At 42.8% G+C, this 25,859-nt stretch overlaps 1 protein-coding gene across 6 annotated transcripts in view; it reads left to right on the top strand.

Annotated features, from left to right (window-relative positions):
* Positions 1 to 25,859, top strand: part of AGAP1 (ArfGAP with GTPase domain, ankyrin repeat and PH domain 1) — a 1,748,840-nt gene that overhangs the window by 115,976 nt on the left and 1,607,005 nt on the right. For 4 of the 6 annotated variants that reach the window (XM_033947219.1, XM_033947223.1, XM_033947221.1 and 1 more), the window contains one exon: positions 21,593 to 21,604. The exons of the other annotated variants lie outside the window; for them this stretch is intronic. In XM_033947219.1, the coding sequence (XP_033803110.1) occupies positions 21,593 to 21,604 (12 nt within the window). The remainder of the gene's footprint in view (positions 1 to 21,592; positions 21,605 to 25,859) is intronic. 6 annotated transcript variants of the gene reach the window in all.

The following is a 25,859-nucleotide window of genomic DNA, read 5'->3' as shown; positions in this document are numbered from 1 at the left end:
AGGTGGGAAAGCGCCACCAGGTGCACAGTATTAGTAATAATAATAATGGTTTATATACCGCAGGACCGTGAAGTTCTATGCAGTTTACAATGATTATAAATGTTACAAATTGAGTAGAATTGACATAGTTAATATCTATTGTTTAGCAGTTCTAGAGATCTGGTATTGTGAGAGAGATTGTGCGAATCAGTTTCCTATGTACTTTAGGAACAGATATGTTTTCAGTTGTCTCCTAAATTCCCTATATGTATTGGCAAGCGTAAGTAGTTGTTTCAGATTGTTGCCCCATAATGCTGCTTGATAAGAGAGAAGATGTTGGTGATAAATTTTGAATTTATATCCTCTAATTGGGGGGGGGGAAACAAAATTCAAGTTTGAGCTTCTTTTATGTCTATTGGTTGAAAAGGAGAATAGGTCAGTTATGTATTTGGGGGCTAGTCCGAATAGAATCTTGAAGCAAAAGCAGCTGAACTTAAACCTCACAAGTGCCTCCATTGGCAGCCAATGCAGGAGTCGGTAGGAGGAAGTTATGTAATCGAACTTCTTCAACCCAAAGATCAGCCTGACTGCCGCATTCTGCATCATTTGCAATCGTCACATATTCTTCTGGGAAATTGTCAGATAGGCGATATTGCAGTAATTCAGTTGGCTCAGTATGATAAATTGTACCAGGATTGTAAATGATGGTGCATCAAAATATGCTCTAATGGACCAAAGCTTCCAGAGAGTAAAAAAACCCTTTTTAACCAAAGAGTCTACCTGGTCTTTCATAGTTAGGCCCTGGTCCAGCGTTACACCCAGAACCTTCAGAGTGGGTTGAACGGGGTAACTAAGATTGTTGATGCATAGTGGAATTTTAGTATCTAGTGGGTGTGGCGAAGCTATGAAGAATTTTGTTTTTTTCTGAATTGAGCTTCAGTCTAAATTCAGTCATCCATCGTTCCATCGAGTTTAGTGTTTCTGTTGCTGTGGGAGTAACTTCTGAGAGAGAGGTGGCGAATGGGATGATGATCGTAAAGTCGTGTGCATAACTGAATAATTTTATTCCTAGTTGGGACAGTTGTGCACTTTATGTTGACATGTAAACATTGAAAAGTAATGGGGATAGTGGTGACCCCTGTGGGACGCCAGATGTGTTACTCCAGGTGTCCGAGAGATTGCAATCAAAAAGAACTTTATAGGTGCGGGATATAAGGAAGCCTCGGAACCAGTCCAACACCTCTCCTCAAGCATTGTAGCAATTTCCCATGGTCTACTAAGTCAAAGGCGGAACTCATATTAAATTGCATAATCAGGGCATTGAGACCTCTACTAAACAAGGAGTGTAAATTATCCAATATGGCTGCAATTACTGTCTCAGTGCTAAATAAAGGTCTGAAACCAGCTTGAGTTTCATGTAGGAGAGAGAACTGGTCGAGATATTCCATCAATTGGGTGTGCACTAATCCTTCCATGATTTTTGCAAAAAAATGTAATGGAAGCTACTGATCTGTAGTTGGTTACTAATGCTAATGATTCTTTACGATTTTTTGGAATTGGGGTTATTATAATGTGACCATTAATAGTAGGGAATTTTCTGTTTTTTAAATTTTCAGACAAATAATTCAACAATGTTAGTTTAAAGTTTAATGGGGCTGTTTTCATAATTTCTGGGGGACAGGAGTCCAAAACACAGTACGATTTTGTGTACTTGTATAATTTGATTTAATTATTCCATTCTAAATCTTGAAAGGAGATCCAGACCATATCCGCTGGTATTTCATTTCCTTGTCTGTTAACTATTTGATGTTCTTGTATGTCATTTGCTGAGCAGTTATTCCTTAAGTTTTTAATTTTTGAGTAAAAGTGTTGTGCTAGATCGTTTGCTGAAGATAACTTAATATTATGCATGGGTTGAGTGTGGCGTGTGGTATCAAATAAATTTGTAACCAAGTTGAACAATTCTTTTGTATTGGTTCCTGTCGAGCTAGTATTGGATGGGTCAATTTTGGATGAGTAGAATGCTTTATGTTTATCTTTTATCAATTATTTGTAACTTTATGTTGGATCTCCAGATATTCTGGTCTGACAGTTTTACCGTTTTTTTTTTTTTCCAGATCCTTTCAAGGCGTCTTACTACTTGTTTCATTTTTAAAAGTTCAGCGTTGAACCATTTATTATGTTTATTTGGGCGGCATTTACTATTACTTTTAGGGGCAATATTGTCTAGGATGGCTGTGCTTATTTTCATCCAGTGATACCAGAAATCAACCCCCTCTTCTATCTCTGCCTAAAGATTTAAAGTGACAGTGCACTTGATAGTATCCGTGCCAGGTTCTAAGGATGACATTACCTTCAAGGGAGAATATTATGCCTGCTTGTCCTTGGAGAATTTTTAAGCTTACCATAGTGGAATTAGAAAAGGTACAGAGAAGGGCGACAAAATTGATAGAAGGGATGGGTTGTCTTCCCTTTCAGGAGAGGCTAAAGCAGCTAGGGTGATATGATAGAGGCCTATAAAATAATGAGTGGTGTGGAAAGGGTAGACGTGACTCACTTATTCACTATTTCCAAAAATACTAGGACTAGAGGGCATGCGATGAAGCTACTAAGTAGTAGATTTAAAACAAACTGGAGAAAATATTTCTTCACACAATGTACAAATTCATTGCTGGAGAATGTGGTGAAATAGCAGGGTTTAAAAAATGTTTGGATAAATTCCTAAAAGAGAAGTCCATAGGCTATTATTGAGATAGCTTGGGGAAATACACTGCTTATTCCTAGGATTAGCAGCATAGAATCTGTTTTGCTACTTGGGATCTGGGTTGCTGTACTGTTGGAAACAGGATACTGGGCTTGATGGACCTTTGGTCTGTCTCAGTATGGCAATTGTTATGTTCTTAAGCCTGCCATATTAGCAGAATACACCAAGGCGCAGGATTCTTTCCAACGTTGGTGTCACAAGGAGAAGCTGTCCTTTCTTCAAGAAGGCTTGGACATGGGGCTGGAGGTTTCTTTTCTGAAGGTTCAAGTGGCTGGAGTTTCCTGTTTCAAAATTAAGGGTGCTCTGCGGCTTAGGCCTCTGGTTCACCAGCCTTATCCTTCCTAAAACCTTAATACCTTGCTATAGGGGCTCTTGCGGTCTCCGTTCGAGCCCTTACAGGAGGTCACACTCATGGACCTGACAATCAAGACAGTCTTTCTGGTAGCAATTACTTCTGCTAGATGTATTTTGGAATTGCAGGCCTTGTGCTGCAGGGATCCTTACTTCCGTATCACTGATTCAGGGGTCTCCTTGTGGACTGTCCTTTATTTCTTGCTAAAGGTGGTTTTGACATTCCATATCAATCAGGAATTTACCCTTCTGGCTTTCCATTTCTCTTGTTCTAGAATGGAGGACAAAGTTTTGAAGGTGCTGGATGTCCAGAGAGCTATCTTGCGATATCTGGAAGTCGCAAATGGTTTTCATCTCTTGGACCATCTCTTCGTCTTGATGAATCCAGCAAAGAAGGGGAAGCCGGCTTCCAAGGCTACCATTTCAAGATGGATTAGGTCAGCTATTTCATCCCCCTACATTGTCTGAAGGAAGCAGCCGCCTTTCCTCTTCGAGTGCATTCAACTAAAAGAGTTGCCTCCTCTTGGACTGAATGTAGAACAATGTTGCCGGATGAGATTTTGAGCGGTGATTTGGTCGTCTCTTCACACTTCAACCAAGTTTTATAGGGTGGATGTGATGGCAAGTGAGAATTCCTTATTTATTTCTCTAGGCCGTTCTCCCCAGGAGCCCAGAACGGGTTACAGCGATACATTCACAGTATTTTGTAGGCAATACATTCTCAAAATTTTGAAGGCTTACTAACGAGGTGAGGAGGAGATAGGGAAAAAGGGTATATTCACAATAAGTCATTGATGGAGTATTTACAGTACACAGGGGGAGAGAAGCGAGTATTACCGAAATACATATATGCTAGGTTGGGGCTTTTAGATTTAGATCGGCACAAGTTATAGAGATATCTTTGGGTGTATTGGAGGAATAAGGGAAGCATTTACAAAATATTGGAGGCATTTGAATAGATTACATTACATTCATCATATACTTCAGTCAGGGCAGATAGAATGCATTCACATTGTACTGGCAGTATTTAGTTGGGTTACTTTTGCCATGTATGCGAGTCAAGGATGAAGGACGACATCAGTATATTCACAGCTGGACTGGAGACATGGGGCTGGTGGGACCTTGGGGTATTGGAAAGGAATCTGTGGTGAGCAAAGCTCTGCCATCAGCCATAAGTCTCAGGTGATTAGTTTCAGTTGCATAAGTGTAGAGCCTTTAAGGTTTCAGGGCAGGTATGTGCTGGTTCGAGAACAATATGGTTTTTACTGCTTTTCGGAAGGGTAGTAGGTTATCTATAGCTCGAATATCCAGTGGAAGCTGGTTCCACAATTTAGTCACAGTACGAGAGAAGAATAGATTCCGGAGCTTCTGTTTTGCAGGCAGGCTTCTCTCTCCTATCAAGGTTTTCAGGGACTGCTTAGGTAAGTCCCTTGGTTCAGCATGCCATCCCTATTGCACTGGAAAAAGAGATAAAGTTCTTACCTTGATAATATCTTTTCCAGTAGATAGGGATGGTATGCTGAATTTCCCTCCCATGTTGTCATTGCGCCTGCCTGGACTATATGCTGCTTGAAGGCTGTGTCTCTGAACTTTCTGCCAGCTCCATAAAGAAGAATTTTCTAACATTACTCTTGAGTCTATCTTGAGAGACATCTTGAGAGACTCAAGATGGCGTCCAACTGAGTCACGCTGAAACGGGCTCCAATTCTTATACTCTATTACCTTGAATTTTTACCTGAAACTTTTTGAGAAATGGGTAAGAGGAAGGGGAAAACCAGGAGTCTTCTACACTTCCCCTTTCCACCATTGAAAGATTCGTCGTCTGAACAGCACATCCTATCGGAGCGGGTGCTGGCGATGAGGCAGCCTTACCCAAGCTCAATACCATGTTGAGCCCAGAGGACAGAATTCCACCATCGATTCCAGGCATGAATGCTTATCTGGAGCAATCGATGATGCTGCTTGTAGCAGGCAGCTCAGCGGCGGTATCATCGTCCGAGGGGAGTGACCGGAGTATGGAGGGTGCAGCAGAAGAATTGCCCGCCACCACGGAAGAAATACTGAACACTGCTTGGAATTGGAGGGAGGAGTAACCGAGCTGGAAAGAACTGTTCGGCACCAAGATGGTGGTGAGCTTTCTGCTATCCCTTTGGTTAGACCAACACATGTCGCTCTAGACTCTATCTGAGACACTGTGGCCCGCTTGGAAAAAATAGTAATGGGTAATAAAAGCTATGATTGAAACTTCCCTACAGATTTCAGAAACACGAATCACTGCCCAGGAAATAAGAAATGTGGAACTAGAGAGGAGGCACATAAAGATCTGGGTGAAATTAAAAGTAATTGCTTGACTTATGTTCAAGGCTTGGCAGGATTCAGGGAGAAAATGGAAAACTATATTCGCAGGTTAAACCTGCAGTTTGTCAGCTTTCCTCAATCAAAGAACTTAGCCCCCCTTGAATTATTTAAGAAATATCTAATGGAGATTCTAGGGGTCCCCAAAGAAGCAGTGCCTCCACTCTTCCGTATCTATTTTCTTTCAGGGAAAAAACATCAGACTCTTGTCCAAGTAGAATTTCCAATGGACAGCTTAAATGTGGCATAATTATTAGAATACTAGACAAACTCAAGGAGCAACTGCTATAATTACTTGTGTTAAATCGTAGATAATCAGAAAAACTGTCTCCACAAGTTTGCTTCAATAACTTAATTTAAATAAATAAATAAAACTACAAAAATATTAAATAAAGTGCACAAGGAAGAGGAGTGTGTAAGATCTACACTCCTAGTGTCATTTGTTTTTGAGTCTGATAAAGACTGGGTAATAAGGATATATTTTCGTAATGCTGATAAACTGTTTGCGGGTGGGAAAGTGTGAGTTTTTCCTGATGTCTTTGTAGATACACAGGAGAAAAGGAAGCCCCAAGGAATTGGCCTTGGGGATACATTTCTTCTTGCGTTTTCCTTGCAAATGTTTAATTCTTTATGAATCTAATAGATATCTTTTCTATGACCCCAAACAACTAAAGGCTTTTCTTGAAAATAAGCGTAAAGTACAGTTCCAGATTAAGGATACAAGTAATGGATAAATGGTTATCTAATGGATAATGGTTATCTAATGGGAAGTATGGAAATAATGAGAAAACTAGTTTGAGACACCTTTTTCATTTTTGTATTTTGTAGTTTTTCCTATGTTTGATCACTTGGGAGATGCCTCCATACCTGAAATCTCTCTCCCCAATATAGTGAGCTTATAGGGGAATTTATAGCCACTTAAATTTTGCATTGTATGAAGTTTTTTTTTTAACTTAACTTTTGTGGTGTAATCTTTGATGTGGTTTATTGATTCCTATTACCTAATGCATGAATGTTATGTTTCAATTTAAAATTGAATAAAGAAATAATAATAATAAAAAATATGCCTTCTAGTTTTACCATTTTCCTTTTTCTGAAAAAGATTTTCTTCTACATTAATACCTTTCAAATATTTGAATGCCTGAATCGTATCTCCCCTGTCCCTCCTTTCCTCTAGGGTATACATATTCAGGGCTTCCAGTCTCTCCTCATACGTCTTTTGGTGCAAACCTCCTATCATCTTCGTCACCTTCCTCTGGACCATTTCAAGTCTTCTTATATCCTTTGCCAGATATGGTCTCCTAAACTGAACACAATACTCCAAGTGGGGCCTCACCAACGACCTGTAAAGGGGCATCAACACTACCTTTCTAGCACATATGGTTCCTTCCGATTTATAATCCCCAAATGCATTACTCTGCACTTCTTTGCATTGAATTTTAGTTGCCAGATATTAGACTAATCTAACTTTTGCAGATCCTTTTTAATGTTTTATACTCCCTCCTTGGTATTTACTCTGTTACAGATCTAGGTATCATCCGCAAAAAGGCAAACCCTTTGGCAATGTCACTCAAACACATTGAACAGAATCGGCCCAAGCACTGATCCTTGAGGGACTCCACTACTCACCTTTCCTTCCTCCGAGTGAATCCATTAGCCACCACCCTCTGGCTTTTGTTAATCAACCAATTTCTAATCCAGTTCACTACTTTAGGTCCTAATTTTAGCCTATCAAGTTTGTTCAAGAGCCTCCTATAAACAACCGTGTCAGAGGTTTTGCTGAAATCTAAGTAAATTACATCTAGAATATGCCCTTGATCCAATTATCTGGTCACCCAATCAAAAAATTAAATCACATTAGTTTGGAATGATTTACCTTTAGTAAAACCATGTTGCCTCAGATCCTGTAACCCATTAGACTCTAGAAAGCAAGGAGGACAGAGATTGCACGGACTGGGAGGGATTTGGGAAGGCACGGAAGGACAGATGCATGGGCTGGGGGTTAGGAAGGGAGGGAAAGAGAATGCAACGATGAGGTGGTGGGAAGGGAGAAAAAAAGAGATGATGTCGGTGGGTGACGGAAAAGAAAAAGAAAATAGTTAGACATAGGTGTGTGGAGTGGGAGGGAAAGAGATATGGTATATATATGGAAAAGAAGAAAGAGGGAGAATTTTAGGACATGATACTGGTGGAGAGGAGGAAGGGAGAAATGTTGCACTTGGAGGGAGCAGAAATGACTCAAAGAAGGGTGAGATGTAAGATTCCTGAGAAGGGTGATGGAAGGAGGGGCGAGAGAGATGCCAGACTGCAGGAAAGAGAGAGATGATAGACCACAGGAAGAGGAAGGGAAGGAGAGATATACCAGACTATGGGAGAGGAGATAGATTCCAGGCTATGGGAAGGAGAGAAGAAAGATGCCAAACCATAGGAGGGAGGAAGGGGGTAAGACAGCGATATCTGACCACAGGAGAGAGAAGGATGAGATGGTGCATAGGGATTGAGGGGAAGGGGAAACAGAGGGAGGAGGTTGTGCACAGCAATAGGTGTGGCAGGGAAGAGAAGAAATACTCATTATGGATAGGTGGGGATAGGGGAGAAGAAAGACGGAGGAGATGATACACATGGATAGATGGGAAGGGAAGACATGGAAAAGTAGATGTGTTTTTAGAAGAAAGCAGAAAAATGGAAGAAAGTTGAATGTTAAAAGTTAATGCTAAAGATGGATGTAGAACAGAAGTGAAGAAAAAGAGAAAACCAGCAAATGGATAAGAAGGCAATACGGAGTTAATAATAATAACAATTTTATTCTTGTATACCGCCAAAGCCATAATAGTTTGAATTATGATTAAGCGATTAATCAAAAATACTAATAATAAACTTGCAGTTTACAATAAGAAGTACTGGACAATCTGAAAAAAATACAATACAAATCATCAGAAATACATACATACAAGATAAAAAGATAATAAAACAGTGAATCATTAGGTTACAAATCGATCAAATAAGTTTCAAGTTTATTTAAAAATTTGATTTGATAACAATATCATAATCCAATGCGATTTACAAATAGTAATAAAATCAGGGTAAGAAAAAACCCCAACAAATACAAAGACCACACAGTTAAAACTATAACGCTACAGGACACAAGAGGAAGATAGGTTTAATTACAATTTATAAATAAATAAAATGAACATAGGGATTAAAACAATAGGATGGGAGATAGTTACCCACTTAATTTTCATTTAAAGGAATTTTAGTCCGGTATAGGATGTTTGAGTTATATAGAATTCAGGCAGCTCAGTAAAAGTGTTTTAACTAATTTTCTAAAAATAAAATAAGATGGAGCATGCATAATAATATTACCCAGGCAGTCATTCAGTTTTCCTGCCCAAAATGCAAGAGTTCTATCCAGAAATCTTTTAAAACGACATGCATTTACTGTTGGGTAAGCAAACATATGGATTCTCTGTGTAGACCTGTTAAAACGGTCTAAAAAAATGTGAGAGACCAGGTATGCAGGAGCCATACCAAATATTGATTTAAAACAGATATAGGGAAATTTAAACAAAACTCTTACCTCCATCGGTAACCAATATAGTTTTTGATAATAGGGTTAGGATTAGGATTTTCAAACCAAAAATCAGCCGAACTGCTGAATTTTGAATAACTTGAAGTCTTTTCAGGGTTTTCTTGTATGTTCCCAAATAAATAATATTGCAACAGTCAAGCATACTTAAGATGGGAGACTGAACTAACAGATGAAATTATACTACATCAAAATATTTTTTAATGGTTCGGAGTGTCCATAAGACCGAGAAACATTTTCTGACTAACAACTCCGTATGTTCTTCTAAGGTAAGATGCCGGTCCAATATCACTCCCAAAATTTTTATGGAATTGTCTATAGCAGGGGTGTCAAAGTCCCTCCTCGAGGGCTGCAATCCAGTCGGGTTTTCAGGATTTCCCCAATGAATATGCATGAGATCTATTAGCATGCAATTAAAGCAGTGCATACAAATAGATCTCATGCATATTCATTGGGGAAATCCTGAAAACCTGAATGGATTGCGGCCCTCGAGGAAGGACTTTGACACCCCTGGTCTATAGGAAAATCCTGACCATTTAAAAATATCGACGTATCTTTAATTTTGTCATTAGGGCTCACCAGAAAGAATTTGGTTTTTTTAGAATTAAGAGCAAAGACAGAAGGAAATGCAGCATAGGAAAAGATGGTTAGAAAAATAAGATAATCAGACAATGATTGAAATGACTGTCAGTTTTGAGAATGTATATCTGCTGTCTATATTTTGCACTGTTCAGGAAGATATGCACTTGTTTCTGTTTTTCTGGGGTTGTACTGTAAGCAGTATATATTAGTACTTTTAGTTTGTGGTCCTGTATTTGCATAGGGGTTATCTGTGTTCTGCATTTGTGACCAAGGCCAGGTGTTTTGGTAGGAGTAAATGTAGAGAAGCATATAGTGTGCTTTGTGTAGTTTTAATAAGATTACAGTTCTTTTGTTCTTCCACTCCATGAAATATTCATTTTTTTCTTAAGAAATGTTCACTTATTGGTGTCAAATCTTTTTTTTTTTTTTTTTTAATTTATCTCTGGAAAAGAAAGTGATGCAATTGTAGATAAACAACAAAACTTTTCCTTGATTTACTCATAAACCAAAAGATATCTACAAAAATGTGTATTCTAACCGAGGAATAAATTAGGACCCCTCTCCACATATCCTCCCACTTAAAGTGGCTAAAATCACACACAGGTGTATCACATCAGGTGCACATGATTAGAACATTGTTTATCCCAGGACAAGCAGGCAGGTATTCTCACAAGTGGGTGACGTCATCCGACGGAGCCCCGATGCAGATGCCTCACAAGCAGGCTTGCTTGAAGAAACTCGAAGTTTTGAGTCGCCCGCACCGCGCATGTGCGAGTGCCTTCCCGCCCAGCGCAGTGCGTGTCTCCTCAGTGCTTACTTTTCCGCGGTGCCGAGAAGTCCGTCTTCGACTATCTGCGTGAAGTGTTTTTACTTGTGCTTTCTTTTGTCCGCGGTTTTGTGTTATTTTTACTCAGAATCGCTGTTTTTATTCTTTGTTTTATTGTTTTAAAAAAAATAAAAATAAATTTCTTCCGTTCGTTTGATCGGGCAGGCCACATGGCCGCAGCCCCGAGGCTTCGATCTTGCAGCAGCGCTTTTTCGGCCTATGTCCCGGCCTGCAACCGGTTTTAAAAAGTGTTCCAAGTGCCAGTGCGTGATTTCCCTCACGGACCCTCATCGACGCTGTCTTAGGTCCCCCCAAAATCATGCCGGCCTTGTTCAACATTTAAGTCTCGTGCTTTCAAATGTCGTTGCATCCTGTGGGAGCAGCTTTTCAACATGGAGTCTTCGATGGAGCTTTCGTCCTCGGAGGGTGCTTCGCCCTCGACTCATCCGAAGCTCTACAGACTTCCACAGCTTCTACTCCGAGCCTCATCAAACCTGCCTCGTTTGTACCGGCTCTATCTTAGACGCCTGCTGCAGTGCCTTCCTCTGTCTCTTCAAGTCAGATAGCACAGCAGCCCATTCCCCCGGTGGTGCTTAAAGTGCCTAAGGCTTCCAAGTCCAAGCACTCTCACTCTGCCTCGAGGGAGCACGAAGCCCGTGCAGGTGTTCCCGTTGCAGACGCGGATCCATCCTTGCCAGCTTCGTTCCAGACCTTGTTAGAGAAGCAATTCATTCAGCTCTTTATTACCATGGGGCTGAAGCTTCTCTCACAAATCCAGCCTGGGCATTCCGAGGTCTCCCGCGAGGTCGAGCCACCCTCCTGTGCCTCAGTCGTATGCACACTCTTTGCAGGGAGCAGAGTCTCTGCGAGTGTCTGGTCTGGCATCTCGGCATGGACAGCAAGGAGCAGATTCTTTGCCAATGCCTCTATTGGAACCCTCACACTCGATGCAAGGAGCAGAGTCTTTGGGAGTGCATCGAGGTTCTTCCACAAAGCCTCCTCTGCTTCGTTCCACAGCCTCCAGCCCTATCCATTCTCTGGGGGCTTCGACTGAGACACGCTCTCCTCGATTATCGAGGCCCGCTTCGAGGCATAGCTCTCATCATAGATCAAGGCATTCTTCGAAGCATTCATCCAGGCATGCCTCGCCTCATCGGAAGCAGCCTTTTCTTCATTATTCCCCACCGCCTACATCGAACCTTCCGCTTCCGGAGCTCGAAGACCCGGTGGGTTCTTTTTCTCCATCCAGATCTCCTTCTTTGCTGGATCAAGCTGCCTTGACATCCTCGAGTCCCTCTCGAGGCCAGGCTTTGGCAGATCTGCTGTCTTTTTCATCTTTTCTACGTCAGATGGCAGTTGACTTAGATATTCAACTTGACACTGGATCTAAGTTCTCCAAGGAGTATCTCGAGACCATGCATCTGCCTCAACCTCCGGCTGAATCCCTCAAGCTTCCTCTTCACAAGCTTTTGGATCAAACCTTTGTCCGCTGTCTAGAAACTCCTTATTCCATTCCAGCTGTTCCAGGCAAATTGGATTCCAGATACAGGACAGTCCATCATAAAGGGTTTGACAACACTTAATTGTCTCAATCCCTTCTGGTTGAATCTTCTTTAAACGTTCCCATCATTCTCAGGTGTATGCCACTGTTCCTCCGGGAAGGGAAGGTAAAACGATGGACAGATTTGGTCGTCGCATCTACCAAAATTCTATGATGACCTCCAGAGTCCTCAACTATAATTTTCATTTCATCACCTACTTTGAGTTCTTTCTCTCCATTCTTCAAAAGTTCATGCCTTATCTGGATTCTCATATACATTTTGAATACCAAGAAGTCCTCACATCCTTGTCACAACTCCAGATGCAGCTTCTTCAGTCCTCCTATGATGCTTTTGAGCTATCTGCTCGAGCTACTGCTTGCTCTGTGGCCATGCGACGTCTGGCTTGGCTCCGTACCATCGACATGGATCCTAACCTTCAGGACCAGCTGGCTAATGTTCCTTGCGTTGGCAATGACCTCTTTGACGAGTCTATAGAGGCAGCCACCAAGAAGCTCTCGGACCACGAGAAGTCTTTTGCATCCATTCTCCGCCAGAAGCCGAAGCTGGCTCCTCCTCGGCCTACATGCCCTCCTTAAATTTACCAACGGCGTTTTCCACCTAAGCAGGCTCCTTCCATTTGTCAGCCTGTCAAGAGGCAGCATCCACAGAAATAGCAGAAGCCTCAACCTAAGCTGTACCTAAGGCTCCTCAGCCTTTTTGACTGCCTAGAAAAGAGCATAACCTCGGTCATTCTGCCATTTCCCGTTTTTCCCCCTATCGGAGGTCGTCTCCATCATTTTTACCACCGATGGACGATAGTTACCACTGACCTCTGGGTCCTTTCCATCATCAGGGAGGGATACTCTCTTCAATTCCATCAAGTTCCTCCGGAACATCCTCCAAGAGAGTATCCTTCCAATTCCTCCCAGACCGTCCTTCTTCTTCAGGAAACTCAAGCTTTGTTTCAGCTCCGAGCTATCGAGCCAGTTCCTTTGGCTCAGCAGAACAAGGGATTTTACTCCCGATACTTCCTTGTTCCGAAGAAGACGGGCAATCTGCGTCCCATTTTGGATCTCAGGATGCTCAACAAATTTCTAGTCAGAGAAAAATTTTGCATGTTGGCCCTAGCATCTCTGTATCCCCCTCCTCGAGCAGAACGACTGGTTATGCTCTCTGGATCTCAAGGAAGCCTACACACACATTCCCATCCATCCGGCCTCTCGTCAATACCTCAGATTTCGGATGGGAAATCTCTATTATCAATACAGAGTGCTCCCTTTCGGCCTGGCCTCGTCACCCAGAGTCTTCACCAAGTGCCTGGTAGTGATGGTCGTAGCGCTCAGGAACCATGGTCTTCAGGTATTTCCCTACTTGGACGACTGGCTCATCAAGGATTCCACGTCTCAAGGAGTCGTCCTAGCGACCCAGCGGACTATCTGGTTCCTGAAGAGTCTGGGATTCGAAATCAACTTTCCAAAATCCCATCTCCAGCCTTCTCAGACTTTTCCATTCATCGGAGCTGTTCTGGATACAGTCCAACTCAGAGCGTTCCTTCCTCAACAATGTCTGGAGGCTCTTCTCCATCTTTGTCATTCAGTCTCCTCTCGCCCTTCCATCTCGGCAAGACACATGATTGTTCTTCTGGGTCACATAGCTTCCATAGTACATGTGACTCCTTTTGCCAGACTTCACCTCAGTGGACCCTGGCATCTCAATGGATGCAGGTTTTCGACCCTCTGACTCGACACATCCAGGTCACTCCTGCTCTGACACAGTCTCTTCGCTGGTGGATGCGCTCTTCCAATCTATCCAGAGGCTTACTTTTTTGCACGCCCCCCCATCAGAAAGTTCTCACGACCTATTCTTCAACTTACGCTTGGGGGGGCTCATCTAGATGGTCTCCGTACTCAAGGCTATTGGACCAGTACGGATCGTCAGTGTCACATCAATCTCCTGGAACTCAGGGCGATTTTCAATGCTCTCAATGCTTTTCAGCATCTACTTCATGACCGTGTAGTCCTAATTCGCATGGACAATCAAGTCGCAATGTATTATGTCAACAAACAAGGTGGCAAGGGATCTGCCTCCCTCTGTCAGGAAGCTCTGAAAGTTTGGGATTGGGCAATTTGCCACAACACCTTCCTCAAAGCTGTCTACATTCAGGGGGCGGACAAAGCCTTAGCAGACAACTTGAGTCGTCTTCTACAGCCTCACGAATGGACTCTCCATTCCACGCCCCTTCATCTCATCTTCTCTCAGTGGGGAACACCTCAGATAGATCTCTTTGCAGCACCCCACAACTTCAAGCTGCCTCAGTTCTGCTTCAGGATCTACACTCCTCATCGCCTCGAGGCAGATGCTTTTCTTATGGACTGGACGACTCTCTTTCTATGCGTTTCCTCCATTTCCTCTCATTCAAAAGACGCTAGTCAAGCTGAAACTGACCATGCCACCATGATTCTGGTTGCTCCTCGGTGGCCCAGACAACCCTGGTACTCCCTTCTACTTCAACTTAGCAGCAGGGAGCCATACCTTCTACCAGTTTTTCCCTCTCTGCTTACACAGCATCAGGGATCTCTGCTTCATCCCAACCTGACAGCTTGGTTCCTCTCAACATAGCTTCTCTACAATTTTCTCAATCCGTGAGGGATGTTTTGGAAGCTTCACGAAAGCCTACTACTAGACAATGCTATCACCAAAAATGGACTAGATTTTCTACTTGGTGTTTTTCTCATCATCAGGAGCCTCAATATTCCTCCTTATCTTCAGTTTTGGACTATCTGTTGCATCTTTCTCATTCTGGTCTCAAGTCTACATCGATCCGAGTCCATCTTAGTGCAATTGCTGCTTCCATCAGCCTATTGGAGGGAAACCTCTCTCTGTTCATCCTGTGGTTCATGAAAGGTCTTTTCAATGTCAAACCTCCTCTCAAACCGCCTCCGGTGGTTTGGGACCTCAATATTGTCTTTACTCAGCTGATGAAACCTCCATTTGAACCAATGGACAAGGCTCATCTGAAGTATCTCACTTGGAAAGTGGTATTTCTTGTTTGCCTCACCTCCTCTAGAAGAGTCAGTGAGCTTCAAGCATTAGTTGCTGATCCACCTTTTACAGTGTTCCATCATGACAAGATGGTTCTTCGCACTCATCCGAAGTTCCTTCCTTAAGTGGTCTCTGATTTTCATCTCAACCAATCCATTGTTCTTCCAGTGTTTTTTCCAAAGCCTCATTCTCATCCTGGAGAATCAGCTCTTCATACTCTGGACTGTAAACGTGCTTTGGCTTTCTATTTGGAACGCACCAAACCAAACAGAACTGCTCCTCAACTTTTTGTCTCCTTTGATCCTAACAAGTTGGGACATCCTTTTCTAAGCGTACCATCTCCAATTGGTTGGCGGCATATATCTGTTTCTGCTATGCCCAGGCTGGATTTCCCTTCACAGTAAAGTCACAGCCCATAAGGTCAGAGCAATGGCAACTTCTGTAGCTTTCCTCAGATCGACACTGATTGAGGAGATTTGCAAAGCTGCTACTTGGTCCTCGGTTCACACCTTCACTTTTCACTATTGTCTGGATACTTTCTCCAGAAGGGATGGATAGTTTGGCCAAACAGTATTGCAAAATTTGTTCTCCTAAATTGCCAACACTCCCACCATCCCACTTTGGTTAGCTTGGAGGTCACCTACTTGTGAGAATACCTGCCTGCTTGTCCTGGGATAAAGCACAGTTACTTACCGTAACAGTTGTTATCCAGGGACAGCAGGCAGCTATTCTCACATCCCCACCTCCCTGGGTTGGCTTCTCTGCTAGCTATCTGAACTGAGGAGATGCGCCCTGCGCTGGGCGGAAAGGCACTCGCGCATGCGCGGTGCGAGTGACTTGAAACTTCAAGTTTTTTCAAGCAAGCCTGCTTGTGAGGCGTCCGCATCGGGGCTTCGTCGGATGACGTCACCCACTTGTGAGAATAGCTGCTTGCTGTCCCTGGATAACAACTGTTACGGTAAGTAACTGTGCTTACTCAGCATTTTGAAGGAGGTTTACATTACATTACATTATATTAGTGATTTCTATTCCGCCGTTTCCTTGCGGTTCAAAGCGGATTACATAAAGGAACTATCTGGCCATTTCCAGAGGAATTATAGAATAAATAGATTGAATCGTAGAGATGAGGCGGATCTTGTGGCGTTAGGTTGTTTTAGAGAGTAGAGATGCTTTAGGTTGGTTTTGATTATTGGGTATCGGGTTTTTTTTAAATAGTATTGTTTTTATTTATTTTCTAAATGTTCTGTAGTCTTGGGTCGTTATCAGCAAAGTAGAGAGTTGGTGGTCTAATCTCGCTGCCTGTGTGGCCAGGAGACAATCATACAGTTTTTTCCATTTGACCTCTCTGATTGGAGGGGTTATGTGAATGGAGCGTAGGTTCTTCTCTGTTTGGTTGAGGTGGTTCGGATTAGGCGGTTGTTTAGGTATGTTGGGCTGGTGCCGTTCAAGGTTTTAAATAGAAGACAGTAGAACTTGAATTGTATTCTTGCTTGAATTGGTAGCCATTGTGAGTGGAGGAACGCCTCGGTGATGTGATCATGTTTCCTCAGTGAGTAGATGAGTCTCAGGGCTGTGTTCTGGACTGCTTGGAGTTGTTTAATCATGGTTGCGAGGCAGGGGAGATAGAGAATGTTCCAGTAGTCTAGGAGACCCAGCATTTGGGCCTGGACTAGGATCTGGAATTGTGTTTTGTTGAAAATTTTTCGCACTTGTTTACCCTACTTAAACCTCAGACATTTAGTTTGGTGTCTTATGACTGCTGCGGAGAGAGTGAACATCATGGTGAGATCAAAAGAGCTGTCTGAGGCCTTCAGAAAGAAGATTGTAGCAGCTTATAAATCTGGTAAGGGATTTAAAAAGATGTTGAAAGAATTTGACATTAGCCATTCCACGGTCCGTAAAATAGTGCACAAGTTGAGGACTTTCCAAACAACTGCCAACATGCCCAGGTCTGGCCGCCCAAGCAAGTTGACCCCCCCTGATCAGACCGCAAGATGCTAAAAGAAGTCTCCAAAAACCCTAAAATGTCATCACGGGACTTACAGCAGCCTCTTGCTACAATCAGAAAGAGACTGCACAAATTTAACTTGCATGGGAGGTGTGCAAGGAAGAGAATCCTTTGCTTTCTAAGTGAAACATCAAGGCCAGTGTACTAAAGGAACTCAAACATGAAATTGCTGACCTGCTGTTAGTGATCTATAACCTGTCATTAAAATCATCTGTAGTACCTGAAGGGTGGCCAGTGTTACGTCGATGTTTAAAAAGGGTTCCATGGGAGATCTTGGAAATTACAGACCGGCATGCCTGACTTCAGTACCGGGCAAAATGGTGGAAACAATTATAAAAAATAAAATCGTGGAATATGTAGACAAAAATGATTTAATGAAACAGAGTCAGCATGGGTTCAGCTGAGGGAGATCTTGTCTTACCAATTTGCTTGACTTCTTTGAAGGTGTAAATAAACACGTGGATAAAGGTGAGCCACTTGATATAGTATTTCTAGATTTTCAGAAAGCTTTTGACAAAGTTCCTCATGAGAGGTTCCTAAGAAAATTAAAGAGTCATGGGATAGGAGCAGAGGCTCCTGAGAAAATTAAAGAGTCATGGGATAAGAGGCAAAGTTCAGTTGTGGCTTAGGAATTGGTTATTGGATAGAAAAAAGAGAGTAGGGTTAAATGGGTCATTTTTCTCAATGGAAGAGAGTAAGCAGTGGAGTACCTCAGGGATCTGTACTGGGAATGGTGCTATTTAACTTATTTATAAATTATCTGGAAATTGCAACGAAGAGGGAGGTGATTAAATTTGCAGATGACACTAACCTGTTCAAAGTTGTTAAAATGCATGCAGGCAGACCGTAGGAAATTGAAAGACTGGGCATCCAAGTGGCAGATGAAAGTTAATGTGGACAAATGCAAAGTGATGCATATTGGGATGAATAACCCAAATCATAGTTACCGAATGCTAGGGTCCACCTTGGGGGTTATTAAATGAGAGTACCCAAGAAAGGGACTGGGGGTAATGGTGGACATGACAATGAAGCCGACGGCACAGTGCGCAGCGGCCGCTAAGAAGGCAAACAGAATGCTAGGCATAATCAAGAAGGGTATTACAACCAGAACGAAATAAGTTATCCTGCCATTGTATCGGGCGATGGTGCGTCCGCATATGGAGTACTGCGTCCAGTATTGGTCGCCGTACCTTAAGAACGACATGGCGTTACTCGAGAGGGTTCAGAGGAGAGCGACGCGTCTGATAAAGGGGATGGAAAATCTTTCATACGCTGAGAGATTGGAGAAACTGGGTCTCTCTTCCCTGGAGAAGAGGAGACAGAGGGGATATGATAGAGACTTATAAGCTCATGAAGGGCATAGAGAGAGTAGAGAGGGGGTAGTTAGGGGGTGGGCCATTAGTGTGGGCAGACTAGATGGGCCGTGGCCCTTTTCTGCCGTCATGTTCTATGTTTCTATGAAATACTTTTAAATCCAATAGGAGGAAATATTTTTTCACTCAGAGAATAGTTAAGCTCTGGAACGCGTTGCCAGAGGTTGTGCTAAAAGCAGATAGCGTAGCTGGCTTTAAGAATGGTTTGGACAAATTCCTGGAGGAAAAGTCCATAGTCTGTTTTTAAGACATGGGGAAAGCTTCTGCTTGCCCTGGATTAGTAGCATGGAATGTTGCTACTCTTTGGGTTTTGGCCAGGTACTAATGACCTGGATTGGCCACCATGAGAATGGGTTACTGGGCTTGATGGACCATTGGTCTGACCCAGTAAGACTATTTTTATGTTCTTTTGTTCAGACTGATGTTTGCCAGACAGAACGTAGACAAACACCAGGACTTCTGGAATAGTGTTCTATGGACAGATGAGTCTAAAATTGAATTATTTGGACACCAGAAAAGAAGACATGTTTGGTGTACACCAAATACAGCATTCCAGGAAAAGAACCTCATACCAACTGTGAAGCATGGACGTGGAATTGTCATGGTTTGGGGATGCTTTGCTGCAGCAGGACCTGGCCAGCTCACCATCATAGAATCCACCATGAATTCTACCATGTATCAGAGGGTGCTTGAGGAACATGTGAGACTATCTATAAGAAAATTAAAGCTGAAGTGGAACTGGACCCTGCAACACGACAATGACCCAAAACATACCAGTAAATCCATCAAGGACTAGAGAGTCTTGGATTGCCGAGTCAAAGCCCATTGAGCCCATTGTGATGTTGTGGGGTGATTTGAAATGGGCTATACATTCAAGAAACCCCTCAAACATCTTACATCTGAAAGAATTCCCCCACCCATGTGCAGCATCTTTCCTCATCTCTCACACATCCCCTTGTGCAGCAGCTCCTGAGGCCTCCAAAAATAGCAGCAGCGCTCTAAATGGGCTGCTTTGCAGCTTTCCCCGCAGAGGCCTTGCCTTTCCTCTGCAGCATCTTTCTATCTCTCCCTTCCATTCCTGTGTGCAGCGGAACCCCACTGAACCTCCCACCATGAGCCTGACATACCTCCACTCCAAAAGTCTCCAAAACAGCAGCGGTGGCAGCACTATGAATGGGTTGATTCACTGCCTTCCCCACCAGAGCCTTTCCTCTGTGTCACTGCAGTGGGAGGGCTCGGCCCTGGCAGGGAAGACTGCGAAGTAGCCCATTCAGAGTACTGCCATTGTTTTTTGAGGCCTTGGGAGCTGCAGCAGAAGGGGATGGGTGAGAGGCTTGGAAAGATGCTGCACATTTTTTTTTTTTTTTTTTGGGGGGGGGGGAAGGAAAGAAGAAGAATTGGGGTGGAGGAGAGGAAGGGAGAGATGATTGTTGTACATGGGAAAAATGACATTCTCTGAAAATAAGCCCTAGTGCTTTTTTTGGAAAACAAATTAATAAAAGACCCTGTCTTATTTTCAGGGAAACACGGTATATATGAAAAATGAATGGAAAAAAAAATGGTATATCAGTACTATTATGGTGGCGGGGTTTGGGGCGGAGTTCCCCCTGCCCCCTAACAAAAAAAGCATTCCACTTCCTATGGCTAGCATAGTGGAGACTTTGCAACTAGTATTTAAGCATGAATGACTGGGGCCCACACAGAGTGGTGGGTGTGGCTTTGGCCATCTTTTTGGGTAGATTGGATGGACTGTGTGGGTCTTTGCCATAATTTACAGTGTTCCTGTGTAAGTGCAAATTTAAATTTAAAGAAAGCATTCTCATTCTAACTGACATATGTCTTGGTGTATGACAGCAACATTCTTATTTTTTCTATTTTTTATTGGAATGCACTTAGCTGCCTAATCCCACATGTCACTTTTATTGGGTTAAGAGACAAATTATTTACGTATAATTGTCATTTTTTAATACCAGAAGCTCAATTGAATCACACCTGTCCATTTTCCCATTTTGAGAGCTGCTTTTAGTTTGATTTTTGCTCTTTTAAATTGTTAATTAATATAGGTTTTTATTTGGAAGAACATAGGATTCCTACTGTATATGTGCAAAAGTTTATTCTTGAAAGCTCTATAGACTTGTCTCAAATTGGAGGATGATGGGGGTCACATGATCAATGTATAGAACGTTACTGTGCAGCTGTTATTAAACAGTGGTAATTACAAAGAAGTACTGTACTTTCAATTTGCATGAGGTGGATCAACCTGTGTTCAGTGCATCCCTAAACCATGATTTCCAGAATCTGCAATGACATGGCATTAAATGAACACTTGACACATGACTAATTTCTTATACACTTCTCTAAGCACTTGTTGCTTGCTGGTCTAATGGGATGTTAAGTTAGAAAGACCTTTTTGTTAAACACGGCTTTACAGTTTTTATTTCTGAATTATTACATTTCATACTAACAAATTACACTTGGTGTTGGTCTGAAATTTATCTTTAAATTGGTTTTCATTTGTTTCTTAGTTTGTGCTTGTTGATATACATGCTTTGGTCCTCATCCTGCAAAAGTAGTTACCTTTACTAGGTACCTTGTTTGAATGGCCTAATTACTTATTGTTGGAGCCAGCCATTAATAAGTAAAAGCAGGACCGAGATACACTGTTGAATATAAATTTTAGCTCTCATTTACTAACCTATGTTAATGTGCATTAATACAACCTAGTGTATGTTAAATAATGGAATTCTATTTGCAATCAGTGGAGTCTATGTGCTAACTATGGATTTGATTTAATAATAGATTACTGCTTCGAAGAAGGTGTAAATTTGGACATGCACTGTGTGCATGTACATGGTTTATAAAATTAAACATAGACACTGCAACTCTGCCTCTGCTCCCCCAAACTATACCCCTAAGAATGTGTTTGCATTAGATTGCCTGCTTTCCATGTGTGTACTTTTTATGAGCATATATGGTTGTACAATTTCATAAAAGCTTGTTGGCAAGTAAAACAAGCATACATGCAGAAAACGTTTTATAAAATTACTCCTTGTGCTTAATTAAAATTAATGCAGGTTAGCAAATGAAGGCCTTTGTTTTGCACTCTCATGAGCTTTTAAATCCATCTTTGACATGCTGCCTTTCTGGTTCCTTCTTTTCCTTACTGATTGTTCCATTCTTTGCAGATATGGATGCAGGTAACTAGACCTTCTCTTCATGCCAACGCTTGCCTTGTTTTGAAGAGAGAAGGGAGTGAAGGCTCAGCTTCTATACCGTAGAGTTTACCTCTTTTGTGTATCATTCTTTTCTAATTTCCATTTTAGTATTAATTGAGCTCATTTCACTCTTGTCTGTTTCTCCAATGCCATACTAGCTGTAGCCTTAGAGAAGTAGATTAATAGATCTTCTGTTGTCTCTTTTCTAGCATGCTAACTGTTGGTATGTAAAACTATAGAGTTAAAAGTTTCAGAGAATGGATGTTTTAAAAATTATAAAAAAATTTAGTTAGGGGTAAAAAACTCCAATGAAAAGTCATGACAGGATTAGAGCAATTTTAAAGCATCTCTATTTCCCTAATTTTCCCATAACTTGTTTTTTTTTCTATTTTCCCTTGTGTTGGGTATATGTTCATACATATCAGTGGTGTACCTATGGGTTGGGCCAGGCCCACCCAGTGATGACACCACACTGTCCTCTCCTCAGCTAAGCAGCCTCCTGGCATCTGATCCCTGAACCCACTCCCAGTGCCAGCAGCGATTCATTTTTACTGCTGGTGCTGGCACCCCTCAAGCTTTCCTCTACTACGTCCCACCCTTGATATGTCACTTCCTGTTTCCTGTCCTATGGGACACAACAGAGGGAAGCCTTGTGGCTGATGCCAGCAACAAAAATGAACCAGAGAAGGATGGGGTTCAGAGATCAGAGGACACATACTGGGAGAATATGGAGGAGAGATGTGTGGTAGGTACAAAAACCTGTATTTTTTTTCATAACTCCAGGGGGGGAGAGGTTGAAGGGCCCATTCAAATTATCTGTGTCTGGCTACACCACTGGTGTATATGTATATTCTTATTGATTTTTTTTTTTTTTAAGTATGCAAATTTCCTTCAGGCTGGCGAGCAAGATTATGCTTTCTAATGTGGAAGCCCAAATTTTGATGATTATTTTGTTCATGTTTAGTCTGACATACCGTATTTTTCGCACCATTTGACGCACCTGACCATAAGACGCACCCTAGATTTAGAGGAGGAAAACAAGAAAAAAACCATTCTGAACCAAATTCTCCATGCCAGGCTCTGCACCCAACCCCACACTCCTTGCCATGCTCTGCACCCTGTCCCCCCTCCCTAGCAAGCTCTGTACTCTGTCCCCCCCTCTGTTGATATAGTGGTAGGCCGGGACAGGTCAGGCAGGGGCAGGCAGGCCTAGTGGCTGGCAGGCAGGCCTAGTGGCTGGCAGGTAGGCAGGCAGGTCTCTCCCCCCCCCAGGAAGGCAGCAGGAAAGCCCCGGCATCTCTCTTCTCCCTCCCTATTTTTAATTTGGCTGGGTGAGCAGGCATCAGGCCCCGGCCTCTCCCTCCCAGGTAGGCAGCAGGCAGGCCCCCGGCCTCTCCCTCCTCCATCCCTATTTTTAATTCAGGAGGCAAGCAGGCCCCAGCCTCTCCCTCCTCACCCCCCCAGGAAGGCAGCAGGCAGGCCCGGCCCTCTCCCTCCTCTGCCTTCCCCGCTGCTGTCCCCACGCGTACCTTTTTTTAAATAAAAACTTCTGGCGCTTTCACTTACTGAGAGCGGCGCACAAGGCTGGCTGGCTGCCTGGTCCCGCCACTTCTCCTGAGAATGGCAAATGCAGCTGCTTTCTCTTCTGTTCTCTCGTGGCATAGCAGCGCACCAGGCTGCCTGCCTGGTCCCACGCTGTTTCCCGCGAGATCTGGTGCGCCACTATGCCACGAGAGAACATAAGAGGAGGCAGTCGCATGAGCCATCAGTTCTCAGGGGAAGCAGCCAGGACCAGGCAACCAGCCAGCCAGCCTTGTGCGCCACTCTCAGGGAGGCAGCCGCATCCAGCAAGGGAGGGTGGCAGCATTAAAATAAGGTAACGGGGGATGAGCCCTTACTCCATAAGACGCACCCTTATTTCCACCCACTTTTTTTGGGAAAAGTGCATCTAATGGAGCAAAAAATACAGTAACTCCCAAAGAACAATAGATGATTCTTCCCAGGCTAGGTATCCTTTCCTAACTTATGGTAATATTAATTGCTGTCCTTCATTGATATTTGCACATGGTCCTACTCTAGTAACAAGATGCACAAAATAGTTATGTATGATTCACCTTTTAAGGATTCTGTACAATCTTAGTCATCATATCGCTATCTTAGTCATCATATCGCTAGGACTCGAACATGAGTCAGTGGCACCTAACAGTCTTAGAATGTTCAGTATTTCTGTGTTTCTAGTGGATAGTGGCAGACACAAAATGCAGTTCCTGGTCTGTTTATTGAGACAGCTCTGAACCCAGTTGACAGTTGGATTTCTTTGAGCACAAGGGGGGTGGGGGTATCCTTCTAAAAGATCTGAGCTCCCTTAAAAATTTAAAGAAGTTCGGAGCAACTCTTGAGTTCTCTTCCTCAATCCTCTCCGGCCAATTTCTTTGTTCCCTCTTGTCAAGAGGAAGAGGACTGAAGCCTAAGGAGCTTTGGTGTAGCCAAACAGCTGATTTAAGGTAAGCCTAAGTCTATTTTTAGTTTGCTCCCCCAAACTAAAAATAGAAATATCTGAGTTGGTGGAGAGACCCAAGCCCTGCTGGCCAAAGACTACCTCCTGGCTGGACCACTTGCAACCTGGGCAGCTGGTGGTGACCACGGTGTACATGCTTGAAAACTGAGCATTGGCAGGGGAGGGGCTAGGAGGCCAGCAGCAATGGATCATTGACACTGTTGCTTGTTCTCTAGGGTGCAGATATATTACACCCGGGAGGATATCTTTGGCTGGTAGGTTTGAGGATTCCTGCCAGCCACACTAAAAGAGCATCAAATTTAGGTGAGCCCAGCCCACCAAAGGCTACACCACAGATGAGGAGAAAACTTTGTTGGTTTATTGAATCTCCAAATCTTCTCTACTCCTGTGCCCTGGTAGGAGTTTTACTGGGTTTGATGTGCAACTGAAGTCTGGACAGGATGGCTTTTCTTTGACATTAAAAACCAAGCAAATACAGAGCAGCCAACTTGAATGTTTGCTCAGAGCCCACTGAGTTTCTTCCCCTCCTTCTTCCATACTGTCCTCCTCCTCCTTCTGTGCATGTGGTAAAGTGTATTTTATCATGCCTTTTTTTCTGTTTTACAATGTTTGGGGGGGGGTGTTTTTTTTTCCCCCCCCACCAATCTGTAGGTGAGGGCATGAAGTTTTAGAATTCCATGGTGACTGTCAATGTACATCAGCTTAGTCTTAGAGGGTACTGCATATGGGAATGGAATTTTAGGTGGGGGAGGTGAAGATGGAGTCTTATAGATTCAGTGTTTTCCTAAATCTTTTACTAATGTAGAGTAAGAATAATTTGGTCAGATTATTATCCTGCTCACTGGACACTGAAATCAGGATGTTCTGAATGTTTTTATGAGCAGTTAAATTTTTTTTAAAAAGTTGCCTCTTTTGCTAGTTTTTGAAATAAAATATGTTACTGATTTAGCCTTATTGGCATATGTTCTGAGGCTTAATGATAGAACAGCTGTCCTTGCACTGGCAGCTGCTAAGAAACAGTCTCTGTGCACAGTATAGTAAAGCTACTTGTTAGTGGTCAGTTCTGTCCTTTATCATGGACCTTAAGCAAGTCTCTTCTGGTCACCTGTACAGTGCAATTTGTAAAGTAGATTGTCCTAGAAGAGCTCTGTCATTCCACTTCCACCCCATCTACTCTCACCTTCCAATCAGAGGGGGGAGAGATAGCCATATACTACATTTTGGGTATCTAGCACTCTTTTAGGTTGTATTTTTCTGGTTAGCTCTGTTTTCTTATCTCCACGGTGAGAAAAATGTTAACATAGTAAATGATGGCATATAAAGACCTGAATGGTCCATCTAGTCTACCCAACAGCCACACTCATTCTTAATTTATGATTAAACCAACAATGAATGTAAAAAATTACTTGAGTAGAGGCTTCCCAATAGGAAAGAAGTATCTCTTCCCCCCCTCCCATCTATCTCTATATTCCAATGCAATAGGTGTGTTATTCTGGATAAGCAGGTTATCTCCCTATGGCCATGATATGCAGAAAGAATCCACTCCGGGCTTTTTCTGTGACTCTCCTACTTCACCGGGAGCTCTGCTGCCACTCACAGTTTTTCCCTTCTGCCATTGAGCCAAAAGGAGTGTTTCTGTTCTGCTGTCTCCTTTTACTTATTTTGTTCTGTGTTTTTTAAAATTTTTATTTGGTGTTTTTAAGTGCTCTGAGCATATCA

This window comes from Geotrypetes seraphini, chromosome 5 (assembly GCF_902459505.1).
Source record: "Geotrypetes seraphini chromosome 5, aGeoSer1.1, whole genome shotgun sequence".
Classification (NCBI taxonomy): Eukaryota; Metazoa; Chordata; class Amphibia; order Gymnophiona; family Dermophiidae; genus Geotrypetes; species Geotrypetes seraphini.
This window is presented reverse-complemented; position numbering and strand designations above follow the sequence as displayed.